Source organism: Balaenoptera ricei, chromosome 1, assembly GCF_028023285.1.
Source record: "Balaenoptera ricei isolate mBalRic1 chromosome 1, mBalRic1.hap2, whole genome shotgun sequence".
Classification (NCBI taxonomy): domain Eukaryota; kingdom Metazoa; phylum Chordata; class Mammalia; order Artiodactyla; family Balaenopteridae; genus Balaenoptera; species Balaenoptera ricei.
Genome location: NC_082639.1, coordinates 55,885,267 through 55,902,396, shown reverse-complemented (window position 1 = coordinate 55,902,396; position 17,130 = coordinate 55,885,267). Strand labels below are relative to the sequence as shown.

General features: G+C 41.3%; 1 protein-coding gene across 2 annotated transcripts in view; it reads left to right on the top strand.

Annotated features, from left to right (window-relative positions):
• JAK1 (Janus kinase 1) overlaps nucleotides 1-17,130 on the top strand; it is a 144,041-nt gene that overhangs the window by 83,123 nt on the left and 43,788 nt on the right. For both annotated transcript variants that reach the window (XM_059924029.1, XM_059924036.1), the window contains exons 2-4: nucleotides 8,634-8,716; nucleotides 11,517-11,715; nucleotides 15,224-15,347. In XM_059924029.1, coding sequence (XP_059780012.1) covers nucleotides 8,711-8,716; nucleotides 11,517-11,715; nucleotides 15,224-15,347 — 329 coding nt within the window. In that variant the 5' untranslated portion in view covers nucleotides 8,634-8,710. The remainder of the gene's footprint in view (nucleotides 1-8,633; nucleotides 8,717-11,516; nucleotides 11,716-15,223; nucleotides 15,348-17,130) is intronic.

The window sequence follows — 17,130 nt, the reverse complement described above, 5'->3', positions numbered from 1 at the left end:
TAGGGGTGGCTTGAGATCATTCGTGGAAGCAGCAGAATCAGGAGTCCAGTTGTGGTGATGGCTGGTGACCAGTGGTGGCCGTGCTAGAACGATGTCCTTATCAGACTGTTCTTGTGTTCTTATATCTTCCCCTTAGTTTATTTTCATCCTAAGGTAAACAGAACTGGTTTCTGTTGTTTGCTTCCGGGAACCCTAAGTGGTTAAAGAATTACAGGAAACACATTAGATGGATTTCTGCCCCCAAAGAGCTTAGTACATAACAGAGAGAGGGAGTAGGTAAATATGCAGTAGACACACAAATAAATTAGTGAAAGTTAGCAAGGGGTGGAGGGGGATTCAGGGTTGCTTCCTCTATATTCCTTTAAATTATAGTTACCTTGAAGTTTCGCCAGATGGCATATCTGTAAGAGGTTCTGTGTCTTTGTATCACGACCCTTTGGAAATACAAGTTAATGAGGAATTGGTTTTGTTAGGGTGCAGCATAATATGATTTCAAACATTTGTAAGATAGGGTTTGTTTGCTTTGTTACTGTTTTTTTTTTAATCTAAACATTTTTAAAAGCCTTGAGTATACTCAACAGAAAACTGATTAACTAATGAACTGTGAGCTTTTTGAGTGTGAGCCAGTAAAAAGTTACTTTAGAGGAAGAGATTTAGAGAAATCTTGAATCTTCACAACAGCCCTGTAGATACTTTATTAATCCCAGAGAAAACAGAAAAGTGTAGAGGTTGAAAAACGTGACTAAGATCACACAGACATTAGAGCTGGGGTCTGAACCCAGGTTAGGGTGACTCTAGGCCCAGGCTTCTAACTGCTTGTGTTCTGTAAAGAACTGTAGAGGTCATCTAATACTTTCCTTGTTACACAGGATTTGTGTTCAGAGAGCTTTAGAGACTTTTTCAATACCAGGCAGTTTCTCTTATTGCTTACAGACAGAAGCTGGTGCCCACATGTGCGTGTACACACACACTCTCTCTCTCTCTCCCTCTCCCTCTCCCTCTCCCTCTCCCTACCCCCCTCTCCTCAGTCCGACCCTGCCTCACCTTTTCACTCTGTCTACTTCTTTCCTGCCTGATCTCTCCTGGTCTGCGTAGTCCTTCCTGCAGCTCCACCCTCTCGATTTTCCTTCCTCCAGCCCTTTTCCAGGACAGCTGCACCCCTCCTTTCTTTTTAGATTGTCTCTATTCCTCAAGGCTGGGAACAGAGTCCACTCTACCTGGTCACTTCACAGCCCTCTCTTCTTGACTCCTGTAGTTCTTAATGCTTGCCAACTATTAATAATAGACTGGAGGGTTTTGGTGGGCTTAGATTTTAAGCGTGGTTCTTCTTTAGATTCCCCCAAAGCCCGCGCCTTGCCCAAGGAAATGTGGCAAACTGAAAGGGCAGTGAAGCTGGAGGCTGAGAAATGTGTCTGAGCCTGGTCTCGCCACTCACTGGCCACTTGACCGTGGGAATGTCTGAAGCTGAGTCTTCTCATCTGTGAAAGGAGCTGTGAGACTCGAATGTGGTTATAGATGTGAAGAAAGCTCTTTTTAAGCTATAAAGTATCATATAAATGCAAGGTTTTATTGTGATGGTACAAGTGCTTAATAAGTATTTTAGTGATGAACGATTGGAAAGCACAGAAGGTGAAGACAAGCCATTTTCCCCACCTTTAGAGTGTCCACTTCTGTCACCATATTTTGACTACTGTATTCTGTGCTCTTTAAGAACATTATAGATGTATTAGTGGTAAAAGAAATAAAAGGGAGGGAATAGCAAAGCGTATTGATACAGTGTGGCTTTTAGGAAAACACATTTTGACTTAATTTAGTTTGATCAGAAGCAGTCTCTCAGGGAAAGCAGGCTCACTGGGAGCAGTGCAGAGAGCCCTGGATCATCGAGTTGGCATTGATTGTTTGATCATCCCTAGAAGTTTATTGTAAATGGAGCAGCACTTACGGTTCTGGGGTATTCCTGGAATTGCTGCTATAGTTAGAAGTGAGTTATTCTGTGTGGCCGGAGTAGCATATAGAAAAGCCATAATTCTGACTTGCTGACGGGAAAAAATAACAGATTTTGTTTTTATGTCATCTTTTTGGCTGGAATCCATTAGCTTTGCATAGCATCTTGTGATGCCTTCCTCAGAACAGTTATCTGGGCCTCAGTAAAGCAGGGGACACCGGGAGCAACAAACACAGTCATTGACAAGTCTCCGGTGGGTGCGAAGCCCCGGGTAATGAGACTCAGAGGGAAGAAAGACGCTTTCCCGTGTGTGTGTGTGTGTGTGTGTTAGGCCTTTAGGAGGTTCCGTGCCTACGGGGTGGGCCTCTGCCAGGGCCACCAGAACTTCCTCCCCACATATCCACCCCTACCCTCGTGGTGCCAGAGCAGTGTGATAGTTGTGGGCTGGAACACAGGCAGGGCCCGGGGCACTTTCATGATTTGTTGAACGACAGTTCTTTCAGTCTCTGGAGGGAGGGGCCCGGGATGAGACCAGTCTCCTAGGTAGATGCTAGACTACAGAAAGTACTACGAAGCCAGAGAAGACAGTGGTGTTGGTGATGGGGGGCACTTTAAAGCAGATTTTACGCCCCTGTGGAAAAAGCCTGGTCCTTGGAGTCAGTCGCATGTTTGACATCTGGCACCCCCACTGATTGGCCTGAAACTTCTGTTTTTTATGAGAATTAAGTGCAAGCGCCTAGCTCCGTGCATGAGATGTTGCAGACGCTCGGTGTATGCTGGAGCTCCCTTTCCTTGACTGGAACTGTGTTCTATCAAGCTGTAATCAGTTTAACAGAAATTACGACCAAAATAGGAATGCTTACTGCCTGCTACACTCTCTGTTAGGTACTTTATATGCATTAACTAATTTAACTCTTAACAGCTTTTGGAGATAGAGGCTATTTTTTATCCCCCCACTTACAGCTGAGAACATTGAGTTTTAGAGAGGGTAAGTAAGTTGCCTAAGATTACAATCGCTAGTCAGTGGGGAAGGCAGGATACAAACCCAGGTCCTTATGACTCCAGCTCAGGCTCTTAACTGCTCTGCTGTGTCATCTGAGACTTATGAAATGGGACTTTGATTTATGACCAGGCTTTTGCTCAGAATCCCTATTTATTCTTTGTTCTTCTAAGCAAGTTGGCCACCCACTTCAGTCCTCTGCCATAAAGCCTACATTATATTGCTTTAGCACTAACATCTTTCACATCTACAGCCTCATTTGAAAAAGGCCAACAGACACATGAAAGAATGCTCAACATCATTAATCATTAGAGAAATGCAAATCAAAACTACAATGAGGTATCATCTCACACCGGTCAGAATGGCCATCATCAAAAAATCTAGAAACAATAAATGCTGGAGAGGGTGTGGAGAAAAGGGAACACTCTTGCACTGTTGGTGGGAATGTAAATTGATACAGCCACTACAGAGAACAGTATGGAGGTTCCTTAGAAAACTAAAAATAGAACTACCATACGACCCAGCAATCCCACTACTGGGCATATACCCTGAGAGAACCATAATTCAGAAAGAGTCATGTACCAAAATGTTCATTGCAGCTCTATTTACAATAGCCAGGACATGAAAGCAACCTAAGTGTCCATCATCGGATGAATGGATAAAGAAGATGTGGCACATATATACAATGGAATATTGCTCAGCCGTAAAAAGAAATGAAATTGAGTTATTTGTAGTGAGGTGGATGGACCTAGAGTCTGTCATACAGAGTGAAGTAAGTCAGAAAGAGAAAAACAAATACAGTATGCTAACACATATATATGGAATCTAAGGGGAAAAAAAAAAAAAAAAAGGTCATGAAGAACCTAGTGGCAAGATGGGAATAAAGACACAGACCTACTAAAGAATGGACTTGAGGATATGGGGAGGGGGAGGGGTGAGATGTGACAGGGTGAGAGAGTGTCATGGACATGTATACACTACCAAATGTAAAATAGATAGCTAGTGGGGGGCAGCCGCATAGCACAGGGAGATCAGCTTGGTGCTTTGTGACCACCTAGAGGGGTGGGATAGGGAGGGTGGGAGGGAGGGAGATGCAAGAGGGAAAAGGAAAAAAAAAAGGCATGTAGGAGCTTAAGGAAGACTTTTTGAGAGATTTTTCTTGATCCGTTGGGCAAGATGCTTCCTCTCAGGTTCATGGATGGGCTCAGATTTAAATGACTTGCTCAAGGTCCACTTGCTAGTTGTGTATAGAGGCAATAAAATCACACACCCTGCATTACGGTGATATTTCCATCGGGTGATGTTGCTTGCTTTGTTACCTTCATCTTTCATTTAACCATTTAGCTACTTACTGATCACCTAATACAGTAAAGCATGGAACAAAAGTGACAAGAGTCCCTGCCCTCTTGGAGCTTGTATTGTTGCATCAGGTTTCCTCACCATCCTTAAGACTGGTGCCTGCTGAAATGGTTTTTAAGGTTTAAGATCTTCAGTCTTAACATTTCTTAAGGTATTAAGCAGCTGATTTCAGGACATTTTCTAAATTACATGTTTTTCTTTTCAATTTTTCTGGGTTCATACCTTAATTCATCAACATTTTATTTGTGTTTTCTACTTCAGGAATCAAAACTTTGATTCCTTTAAGGCATCCGTTAGGTAATTCACTGTAGGTGTGATGGTTTCTCTAGTAAAAATCAGATATCCAAAGTATTTTATTTTGAGTCTTGTCATTGATTTAAAAATTTTTTTAAATTTTACTTTCATTTATTCCTTCTTTAATGATAGTCCTTTTTAAAAATTTTTATTTTATATTGGAGTATAGTTGATTAACAATGTTGTGTTAGTTTCAGGTGTATGGCAAAGTGATTCAGTTATACATATATATTTGTCATTGATTTTAACCATCATCCAGTCTATTTTTATCATATACATCTGGCCATGGCCTTTGGCCCAAAGCACTCATATTCTGATCATCATATTTGTGAATATTAATATGATCTACCTTTATGTCTGTCGTCTCCACCGTTCAAAATTTAATTTTATGTTCTTCCTTTAATAGATACCTGTATTTCAAAAGGTATCCTTGAAAATATAGCAGGCTTTCCATATCTTCAGACACTGATTTCTGGAATTTTGCATCTTACAAAATAGTTGTGCTACCCCGTTTATTGCAGTTAGTCCTGTTCAGACTCACAGAGTCACATTTTGTTTCTGTTACTTTTCCGTCATTCACAAAGTATTAGATATACATATCTCTTGCATAAGACTTTTATAAACTAAAAAATTCAGAATTCACAAAATTTCCCTGATTTTTTTTTTTTTTTCATGTAAAGTAGCATCTGCAAGATTGAGCCACTAAAGTAATGGCTAAAGCCACTAAAGCCACTTTCTTCACTGGAAGAAAGGCATTTTCTTTCAAATCCTTGAAAATTTATAAGGAGGTTAGGGTAGAAGAATTCACTGCTATCATCAAAAAGCTTTTGATTTCTCACTTTTATCCTTACTATTTTCTGAGCTTCTTTGTATTCATTTGAGTTGGGAATGGAACCCAGTGAATCATGTTATTTTTAAAGGGTGTTGTGTTGAGTGATTCCTACTGGTCAGTTTTTCTAGCATTAAAGATTTTCTTTTTGTATCTTGGAGCAAGAAGCTTGAATTGATTTCTTGGAATTATCCAAAGTATTTATAAGCTGATCTTGCTCTTTTCCTACTTGTTCTAAAAATAAGTAGTTAGAGCATGTTGTTTAGTTTATTCGGAAAGAAATGTTACTTGAATGAGGCCGTTGCACAAATGCTGTAGCACAAAAAACACTTGTCATCCTGAATGAGTCGTCATTTCATATAAAGTGGGTCACCAGTCTTAGGTTTAAATGTTTAGCATACCGTTTTTTTTTTTTTTAATTTATTTAATTTATTTATTTTTGGCTGTGTCAGGTCTTCATTGCTGCACGCGGGCTTTCTCTAGTTGGCGGCGAGCGGGGGGCTACTCTTTGTTGCGGTGCGTGGGCTTCTCATCCCGGTGGCTTCTCTTGTTGCCGGAGCTCGGGCTCTAGGCACGCGGACTCAGCAGCTGTGGCTCGCGGGCTCTAGAGCGCAGGCTCAGTAGTTGTGGTGCACGGGCTTCGTTGCTCCGCGGCATGTGGGATCTTTCTGGTCCAGGGCTCGAACCCGTGTCCCCTGCATTGGCAGGCGGATTCTTAACCACTGCGCCACCAGGGAAGCCCTAGCATGCCTTTTAAGTGCTATATGGGTGTGTTTAATTTTTTATCATTGGAATGTCAATTTTCTGAGAACAGGGATTTTTGTTGTTATTGAATCAGTCTATAAAAACATCATAGTAAATGCATATTGTCAAGAAATTCTGTTGCTGATCTTGATTTCTCAGAGTTTAATCTCTAGGCTAAGCATCACAAATTGATACCATTTTATTGTCCTGTCCAGTAATACTGGAAGTCAGTTTGAAAATTATTAGGTACAATGTGACTTCAATACAGTGTTGCTTGTAATAGAGAATGAATAATGGAAAAACCAAACTCTTCTTGATTACGGATTTTGATAGAACCCTGGTGATTGTAGTCTGATCCTCAATCCCCATGACTCCTGTGTTCAAGTAACATGTGATCTGATGGTGCATATTAAAATGCTTTTGTGAGTTTAAAAAGATTTATGCAGTAGCCCTTCTTAAAGAGACTGATGGAACTTCAGGTCTCTTCCTGCTCTAAAAGGTTCTGAGTGTGCGTCCCTCTTCTGGTTTGGGGCACTAAAGCATGGAGGCCATCTGGTTGATTTCCATTCATCCTTGGCAGCGTGCTGCCGGAAACATGGGGTAGCAAGGCCCCAGGCGTGCTGTTAGCAAGTATGAATGTGCTAGTGCTGTTCTTTACCCACGCCTAAAAAGGCGTATTGGAGGGATTTCCCCATTTATGCATCTGGAGAGACCGGACTGGCTTCTTCCCTCTACAGGACCTTTGCATATGCTCATCCTTTACCCAAACTGCTTTCTCCCCACCTCCCATGATAGCCGTTCCATCTCAGCTCAGTGTTACTTCCCTCTTGAGTCCCATGCTGAATCACATTCCTTATTATATGCTCTCTTTTTCCTTCGTGGCATTTTAAGTTCTTTATGATTACTTCTTTCTGTGCATCTTTGTTTGATTCTTTTAGTCCTGTGGACTGTAAGCTCCACATGAGCAGTGACCATATTGCTCTTGTTCTTCATTGCGGCCTCCTGGTATAGCTCAGCTTTTGGCACGAAGAACTGCTCAAAAATAATTGTCGAATGAGTCTCCTAAATGTGGGATTTGAACACCTGCTTCTGAGCCAAAGCAGGGTATTAGATGTAGCTAATTTCAGATTGCTGTTTTGCTGCAGGGCAGGGTATCTATTTATGTAAGTAAAACAATTGGTTATATTAAATTTTTTAAAGCTGAAAGTATAATGATTTGTTCTTTGAATCTTTTAAAAACTGTCATGACAAAATAGCCAAGTCAAAGTCATCACATCAAAATTCATACTTCTATCTCCTGCCTGGCCTCCTATCATTAGTTTTGCCTTATCCACTGCAGAAAACCTCCCCAAACCAGCCCTCTCCAGTGTCAGTCACCGGAGTTAGCAAGGGGCATAAAGATGATATCATGCCACACCCACTCTACTGATTTTAGATTGCTTTTGTGTTTTGTGCCATCTCCCACTTCGACTGTAATGTCCTGTGGGAATGCTGGCCTTGCAGCCTCAGAGGTAACTCATCTCCCTTTCCCCAGGCACCCCTCCACTTCTGCCTCGTCATGCATGGGACTGTGCTCTTTCTAAAACTGGATTCTGATAAAATGTGTGGAATGACCAACAGAAAACTGAGACAATAATCTGTATTAATTTGGCAACCATTTTCAAATCACTAAGAGTGGTTACTCCTTATTTGCAAAACATAGTTTGATTTTACTCTTAAAAAGAGTTTGTGAGAAGCACCAAGGAAAGCTGTTAAAACAATGCAGAGCTGTGTAGGTGGTGGCGGCGGTGGTGTTGGTGTTGGTGGTAAGAATGGGACCAGGTACTTTAATTTTACAGAACCAAGCTGGTATTCTTGTTTAGTATGAATAAGGCTTTGAGGTGAGGTTGGGAAGTTGGGAAGACCTTTATTTGCTGCCTAAGTTTTCAGATAAGAATGACTCAAAAAATATTTGGTGAACTGAAAGCATCATTGGTCAGATTTGTTCCCAGGCCCTCCTCCGTTCACCATACCATCTGCTGTTTCACCATTAAAATGAAGCCATGGGTAGGCTGGATTGGGAAGAGGGTAATTCTAAAGGAAGTGGAAATGGGAAATAGAAGTGCATATCTTTGGGCCCCTATACTATTGTTCACAGCCTCAAGAGAGAGGTTGTTGACGGAAAAGGCACACAGTCCTCATTCACACTGAACAGGGCACTCTACACCAAGAAGCAAAAGTCCCTGGCTTCCTTTCTTGAAGCAGTGAAAATAATATCTTCTTTGATGTTTACACCCTAAGATGTCTCTCTGTCCTCTCAGTGTCCTCATCAATGTCCCCCCACCCCCCGCCCCGGCCTTCTTCCTCCCAAATGCTTTTTCCTGCCTGCTTATGGTTTGGGCTGCTTCCTTAATGAATGTGTCCTCTTATTTTCTGATGCAATTACCTCTGTAGCTGATTTATTTATTTATCTTTGTCTTTAGCTCAGCTCTGAATGGGTTTTGGAAAGTAGAGAAGAAAATCCAGTCTGCTTTTTGGGGGGCATTGGACAGCTGGATAAATGCAGGTATGTACATTGGCATTATTTAAAAGAAAGACAAAGGAAAATAGCTTCTATAAAGAATAATGAAACTGATCTTAAACTTACAGGACTATCTGTGCTATATCCATTTATTTTCCAATATCGTTATTTTAATTTTTGTTCATTCCAAATGTTGCATGTGCTACTTTGGAGATTTTTTTTTTTAACTACAAAAGTATGGCAAGTACAGTCTAAGTTCCCTTGTAATCTCTCCTAGATATTCACCACTGTTAACAATTTATTGTCTGTTTTTCCAGATTGTACAAATGCATAACCAGAAGGATCATAATATACATGTTTTGCTTTTTTCATTTTGCAGTGTGTCATATACATCTTTCAGTGTTGGGTCAAATAGTTTTATGTCACCTTAACAGCTGCATAGTATTCCTTTATGTTGATATTCTTTTTTTTTTTTCTTTTATAAATTTATTTATTTTTGGCTGCGTTGGGTCTTCATTGGTGCACACGGGCTTTCTCTAGTTGTGGTGAGCAGGGGCTACTCTTCGTTGTGGTGCAAGGGCTTCTCATTGAAGGGGTTTCTCTTGTTGCAGAGCATGGGCTCTAGGCGCAGAGGCTTCAGTAGTTGTGGCGCATGGGCTCAGTAGTTGTGACTCGCGGGCTCTAGAGTGCAGGCTCAGTAGTTATGGCACACGGGCCTTAGCCGCTCCGCAGCATGTGGGATCTTCCCAGACCAGGGCTCAAACCCGTGTCCCCTGCATTGACAGGTGGATTTTCAACCACTGCGCCACCAGGGAAGCCCTTATGTTGATATTCTTAATTTTGTTTACTGAGTGTTCTCCTGTTGGACGTTGTATTTTTGTTTTTTATTTCAAATGGTGCCACATCTTGTACATATATAATTATGTATATTTGCCTGATTATTTCTGTAGGGTGAAAGTGTATAACACCATCTTTGAATTCTTCCCCTGCCATGTCTGTTTAGACTCTTAAGGACAAAGGTTTTTTCTTACATTATAAAGCAGACTTTAGCTACTTTGTTTTCTATCTCTGTTTTTCATTGTTGGGGTATAGTTGGAGGCTCAGTGTTGGGTTTTAAAACTTTCTTGCTTGATAGTTGATCTGAACCTTAAGGTAAGTTATGAGCTAATCTTTCAGCCTGGTCTCTGGAAAATTTTGATCTTCAGATTTATTTTGGAGATTAAACAAGTAAAACCAAATGCCTCTTGGTTTGTAGCATTGAGGCATATCTGGTTCGTGTCCTTCCTGTAAATATCTCACCTCACCAGGGCAGCTAATGGACCAAGCACATGAATTTGGTGAAGAGAACTGTGACTGCAGCCCTCCCTCCGTGACTTGTTTTGGGTCATTCTGCAAGCTCCGTGCTAGGCACTGGTGATACAAATGTGAATGACACAGTCCCTGTCCTTAAGGAACTCAGCACGTGGGAGTGAGAGAGGGACAGACAGGTGAATAATAGGGTCGTAATTCAGTGTGGTGAGTGCATTGTGGTGAGTTTGAGAGAGGACATCTAACTCAGGAGGTGGGATGGAGGTTCAGAGGTGACTTCCTGGAGGAGGTAATGTCCGAGCTGAGTTCTAAAGGCAATTGAAGTTTGCCATGAAAGGGATGAGGTGGGAAGGCACTCCTGGTAGAGGAATTAGCATGAGCAAAGGCAGGAAAATGAGATAAACAGCTTGGGGGGGTGGGGGGGTAACAAGAAGATGGCAGCTTTGTGAGTTTCAAGCCTGCAGTAAGAGGCCGAGAGTGATATAACATGAGATGAGGCCAGTGTGGCTAGCCGGCCAGGTGATGGAGGGCCTCTGTTGGGAGCTTAGGATTGGTCTCTAGATTAATGGGGAGCCTTTAGAGGATCTGAGATGTGCTAGGGGGACATTACTTTGGGGGCTAAGTGAAGGTTGGCTTGGTAGGCAGGAGGAAAGTAGGAACCTGGGGTCAGGGAAATTGGTTTGAGGCCATTGGTGCTGGGGTGAGGGGGAGAAAGAACATGCAGGACTTTACCTAGTTCCCCTCTCTTTTCTCACCGTGCCCAAAGCTCAGTTGCTGAGGTTGGCTCTTTGATCCTAGTTGCTCTCCCCATTGAGGGGGCTCAGGTGAGTAACTTATTTGCAAGCTTCTCACCAGTGGGTTCTGACCTTTTCAAAGCAAGACTTCTCGCTCACATTCTGGTGCCACAAAGTGCTGCCCATCGTCCTGCCTCTCCGTGGGGTGAAGGGACCTGGCTCCACTCATTAATTCTCATGACCCATTCATGTGGCTTATGAACATGAATTGGTAGTCCTTTTGTGTGTACTGTCTCAGAGCCAGCCTGGGCTAGGCTCTAGGGGCATGAAAATAGGTAAGGATGGTTAATGCCCTCCCTGAGCTTGCCGTTTACTGGGAGGTAGACATAAAAGTAAAAGACAGTGTAATTTGTGCCAGTAGGTCTATTCAAAAGTTAAATGATTCCAGTAGAGGTAACAGGAATATTAATAATGTTAACATCAGTGGTTCCAGAATGAGGCACATTTTTCAATTACAACTTGTGTGCAAATAGAGAAAATAAATTCAGGTCATGTCTAAAATTACTCTGATTTTTGACAATATGGCCTTAACCATAATTCATGAGCGTGCATAATTGATTACTTCCCATGGTTGCACCTGCTGTGAGCTCTGATACATTTGATTTTCAGGGAGGGAAGGGGCAGGGGGAGGTACTTATCCAATACCATATCTTTCTGCTTGCTTACCTTCAAAACACTCTTTCACCACTTAGTGCTTTTAGCACATAGAATGACCGCATAGTCTCCTTTTCCTTCTACTACAGTATCTAAATATAAAAGAGGACTGCAATGCCATGGCTTTCTGTGCTAAAATGAGGAGCTCCAAGAAGACTGACGTGAATCTGGAGGCCCCTGAGCCAGGGGCGGAAGTGCTCTTCTATCTGTCGGATAGGGAGCCCCTCCGGTTGGGCGGCGGAGAGTACACAGCGGAGGAGCTGTGCATCAGGGCGGCGCAGGAATGCTGTGAGTACCGGCAGCTGCCCAGGGCCCAGCAGGTCCCGGTGTCTCTGCCCCCGCACCTCCACTGAGTGGAGAGAGGTGTGGGCTCTGGGAGTCATTCGTTCTGCCCTGCCTCTGCCACTGACTTGCATTTGACCTTAGGCCAGTGAATTTAATTCTGAGACTGTCACTTTTCACTTTCTTCACTACAGAGTGGCTTATTCCTGCTCTGTCAGTAATGAGCTGCGGGGATACCAGGGAATGATGCTCAGTTTTCTGATTTCCCCTATATCTATGAAATTGGAATAATATCAGCACTAAATGAGTGAAGCACCTGGCACAAAGTTACAAGCTCAGAAGTGCCATCTCTCAATATATTAATTGTTTAAAACTTCTGAAAAGTGTGGTCTATCCTTACGCTGCCATGACCTGCCTCCTTATTGCCTGGCACCCCCCTCCCTGCCCCCTGCCCCTGCAACATGACGCTAAGTTGAAGTGAGAAGTTAAGTGTCACTTTGTGGCTTGGTCAGATTGCCAAGTTGTGAAAAGGAAGGGCAGTGAGCCTGTGAACAAGACAATCATTTTTTCTTTTTCTTTCTTTCTTTCTTTTTTTTTTTTTTTTTTAAAGTGAGCCTTGTCTTACTAAAGTTAGTTTATTGCCCTTAGACAGTAGGAAACCAAACTGACTAACAAAATAAAGCCCTTCATTATCCTTTAAACTTGGAGTCATTGGCAATTTTTGCCTACCTGCTTTTAAATGACAGGTAAAGTTAATTCATAGAAACTGAAGATCTAATCCACTTAGATCGTGGTGGTGGTTATACAACTCTGTAAATATACTAAAATTCATTGAACTGTACACTTAAAATGGGTGAACTTTATGGTATGTAAATTACATCTCAATAAAGCTGTTTTTAAAAAATCAACTCATTTCATGATGATAAATTAACTAGCCATGATGGCAGATAGTCTGATCCATGCTTTACTTATATCATCTTTAGTCCTCAGAACAACTCTGCGGGGATAGTATGGTTGTTTCAAGAGTCAGCTACCTTGTTTGTAATACAGCTTGTCTAGAAAACCCATTTTCTTCCTGATATGTCTTTCTGCTTAAAATGCTTTAAATACAAGAGTTCCAATAAAAGGGGAGAGGTTGGTGCTATAGGGAAGAATGTAGTAGATCCTTACTGACTAAACATGACACTAGATAAAATTGGCTGAGTTACAGATTATTATGGGGAAAATGCATTAATATTTTAGGGTTACTTTGACTAGATAGCAGAGTATGTAAGGAACCAGCTTTGGACAGCAGTTTTAAAAGTATTTGTAATTAGCAAAACAACTAGATGTAAATTGGTGTTTCTAAGGCATTTTTTCCCCTTTACCTTGAGATTTGGTTTATAGTGTTTATTCTCTTGGCCAAGCTTCTTGCCATCAGCATAGCAAGTATAAACCTTAGTTTGTTAGCAAGGATCATTTGTACAGAATTGTTGGGCTGCAGTTAGTGAGAGATAGAGGAATTGCTGCTAAAGGAGATGAGAGGGGAGAGCCTGTGAATCTGAAGACAGACACAGCCCCTGTATCCTGTTACTCTGGGCTCAGGGTCAATTTGGGGCATCAGTTTTTAAGCCCAGTCTGTAGAGAATGAGTATTACCTTTTGTAACCAACTCAGGGGATTGTTGCAAAAATTAATAAATTTTAAAAATAGATGAATACAGAATACCACAGATTCTTGTAGCTATTATTATTATAGTACATGATGCTTTGGGATCTGTATACTTCCTCATTTTTCACCAATATATGGTAAATTTTTGTTCTTTTAGCTCTCATTATTTACCCCCTCAGTACCTCTATCTAGGTTTGAATGCCAGCCCTGGATTTTACTAGTTAAGTAACCCTGAATCAGACTAAATCTCAGAGTTTCTTTACCTGTAACATGGCAAAAATAATACTTAACCACATTAAGTGTTAGGAGAATTGAAAGGTAATAGATGTGTGCTAGCCTGATGCCCAATACTAAGCCCTCAGTAAATGTTAGTATTGTTACTATTTTTCAGTACTTTTATATGAAAGGTATCTTTCATCTTCCTATTTTTAAGTAGTAATATTGTTTGAATCAGACCTGTGGTAGAATTATAGACCTATCCATGATTATAGATAAATTATTCTTCAAATATGTATGTTTCACATTCAAATATGGATATGTATAAAGAAAAGCTAGATTTCTAGTCCAGTCCACAGAAGCCAATTTATGAATGAAAACCTATTGTTTACATGAAACATAGTCCTGATAATACTGGATCCAAAAGCCATTTGCCATTTTTCCCAAGAGAAAATGCTCTTTGAAATTTAGCTCCATCTTCTCTGTTACATGGAGGAGTGTAACTCTGAAGGGGTAACTCCCAAATATCTTGAGAAGCAGGAGTTGAGGAATTCAGCAGAGGCATGGAGATGCCAAGAAAGCTGTAACTTCTTAACTTAGTGTGTGTATTGGAGAGAGTCCCTGCCTAGGTGGGCAGGGCCAGCGGGGGTCCCAGTCAGTGTCAGTCTCACTTCAGATGTCTGAGTTGGGAAACAAGTGCCAGCTACCTCATGTTCTCCCACGTTTTTTTGCTTTTAAGTTCATTGTATCTTAGTTTGAGGCCTGACCACACATGAAAATATCAGCAATGATTGATTACTTGCGATCGTTCTCCTATCTCCCCCGACACTTTTAGATTACAGGTCTGTGTAATTTTAATCATGGGCTCAGAAGTGAGTGGAAAGGTACTTTCCTGGCTTCATCATCTCCCTTACCTTTTCGAACATTCTTGTATCAAAGGAGGCGGTTAGTCAGGTAGGGAGGCAAGGGAGCACTGTTGGACCACCTTTTGTAAGCATATATGTTCTTGCTAGTTGGCTACCAATAAAAAATATTTTTGATAACCATACAGAGTACTTAAGAAGTATATTGTTATTAATGGCAATAGATTTTAATCACTGATAGAAATCACTTTGGTTATTTATTCTAACACACATTTCATGTGCTACTGCCAGGAACTTGTTCGCATGTTTAATGTGTAATCACAGTGTGTTAGAACTGTTTAAACATTTTCTGTAGGAGACAGATTAGGGATTTCTCAAACTCTAGGAATGTTTCTCACTGTGATTAACAAGGTGCACATCAGGTGGTATCTGGGAGCCTCTCAGATGGCCTTTTTTTCTTTGAAGCAGGATTTGGTAAGACTCTGTCATAGACACTGTAATGAGAAATATTATTAGACTTTTATTTTTAAATGGTTTTAACCTGGTTTGCCAGGAGCTATAGTATATATTCCTGGGGAGCCATAATTTTTTATTATTTTGTTTAAAACTGCCTGATGGAACATGGTTGGAAGTTGTATTTGGTATTTGGCCCTAAGAGGATGCGAATATGACCTAGATTCTTTTTGGATAAGACAATTTCTGGTCTTTGTGTATGTTGTGCTTTGGAAACAGATGGCCAGATTTATCTATCTTTAATTTTCTGATGTGTTCTTTACTTTTCCCCAGGTATATCTCCTCTGTGTCACAACCTCTTTGCCCTGTATGATGAGAACACCAAGCTCTGGTATGCTCCGAATCGCACCATCACCGTCGACGACAAGATGTCGCTCCGGCTCCACTACCGGATGAGGTATGGGTGCCTGCTGGGCTCCCTCACGCAGGGACGGGCGACGGTTAGCCTGGAGCCCTGAGTCACTTACCAAGAAGTATTGTAGTCATTTTTATAATTTGTAAGTTTTGTATTTGCTTGGTATGAGAAAGGCCTTCTTCAGTATTTGGAAAACAGTTCAAGGTGAGTTTGACCACCTTCTCTGCCATATTTTAGAAAAGAAATCATTATGATGCAGAGGGTATTTTGAATAGAATTAATATCCTGCAGCAGAGTTTTTCATTCAGTGAATCATGGATATGAGTTTAATTTAGTGAGTTATGACCAGGATTTTTTTTTTAAAGAGAGAAATAGATGAGGATAGATAATATCAGTATATATACATATCCTAAGAATATTGTTTTTTAGAACTTCAGTTTGAGATATATAATCTGTCTGTATGTACTAGGTCATGATATAATAAAATATGTTTCTTACTAAAAGTTGCAGCTAGAGAGCTTGAGAAACACTGCCTGATGTAGAAACCTAGAAAATCCTAGCTTGGTCTTGTTCTAAAGAGGTGAATGTTTTGATCCACTGCCTGAGGACTTTTGTCTAGTGGGGCTGTAATTTTTCATCTGGTGGGTACTTACTTGCCTTTTCTCCCATATTATAGACTTTGTTAAATGTCACGTAGTCTCCCAAGGTGGCACAGGCAGTCAGTACTTCACCGCTGTAGTCTCTTGAGTTTATAAGCGTGTTTGTTCTGTACCTAGAATTGAAAGTATGTTTGTTAGATACTAGTTAAGCATACTTTCACACGTGTATTTAGCAGAGGAGCTTATAAATAGGATGAATCCTATCTGAAAAGAATCTTAACGTACATAGATGTGATTAAGTCAGTGGGTTAGCTCAGATGCTAATGGAATGCCGGCTCATGCTGGAAAAGCCCTGGAGATCTCAGAGGCCCTCAGTATCTTAGCTGCTGTTTACTCTGGGGAGTCAGTAGAGTTGTTACCATTCCACAACGGCCCGGGTGTTTTTCTCAGCGGAAGCTGAACCAGATCTACGTTCTTTGATAATCATCCTGGGGCTGACTTTCCTCTTCTCTCTGTACTCACCCACAGTCTCACCTTAAGAGGAGAGGTGTGTGTCATGTGAGATTTCACGCCCCAGATTTAGGGAAACGTTCACCCCACCCAGCTGAGCCTTCCGACTATATTTGGATTTGTTTTTCAGAGTGTAATCTAGCTTTCTGTGGCCTGGGGGTTGGCTATGTGACCCAGCATTGAAACATGTATTTGCAGCTCGAAGTCTAGGAAGTGAGGCATGTCATTGAGTTCTAGTTCTTTCCCTCTAGGGTTTTCCACTTGGCTCGGAATCTAGAATGGTAGAATCTGGGACTTGGAAGAGACCTGAGTTTGCCTGATTCAATTCTTCCAATTTTTTAGGGGGAAACTGATGTCCAAAAAAGAGAAGTGAGTTACTCACAGTTACACACATAGTGAATCGTCTTGTTAGCATTAGAACCCTCTTTGAGGCCTTAGTCTTTGCTGGTCCTGTGACTGCCTCATGATTAAAAGCTGTCTTTGCCAGCTCCCTGTTTATGTTAGCTGCCAGGAAGTGCATGGCTGCCTCATTTTTGGCACCTTGACTTTGTACCTGACATTGGGCTTCAACAGGATATTGCTTTGTTACCACAAGCTCTTTGAACTTGGAAAAAAAGATCCCACCCTAAGCTAAAGCATTTGCATTACAACCAACTACATAATTTTGAAACCTCATCATCTCCCCACTGAAGAAGGTGTAATATGAAAATAGATGT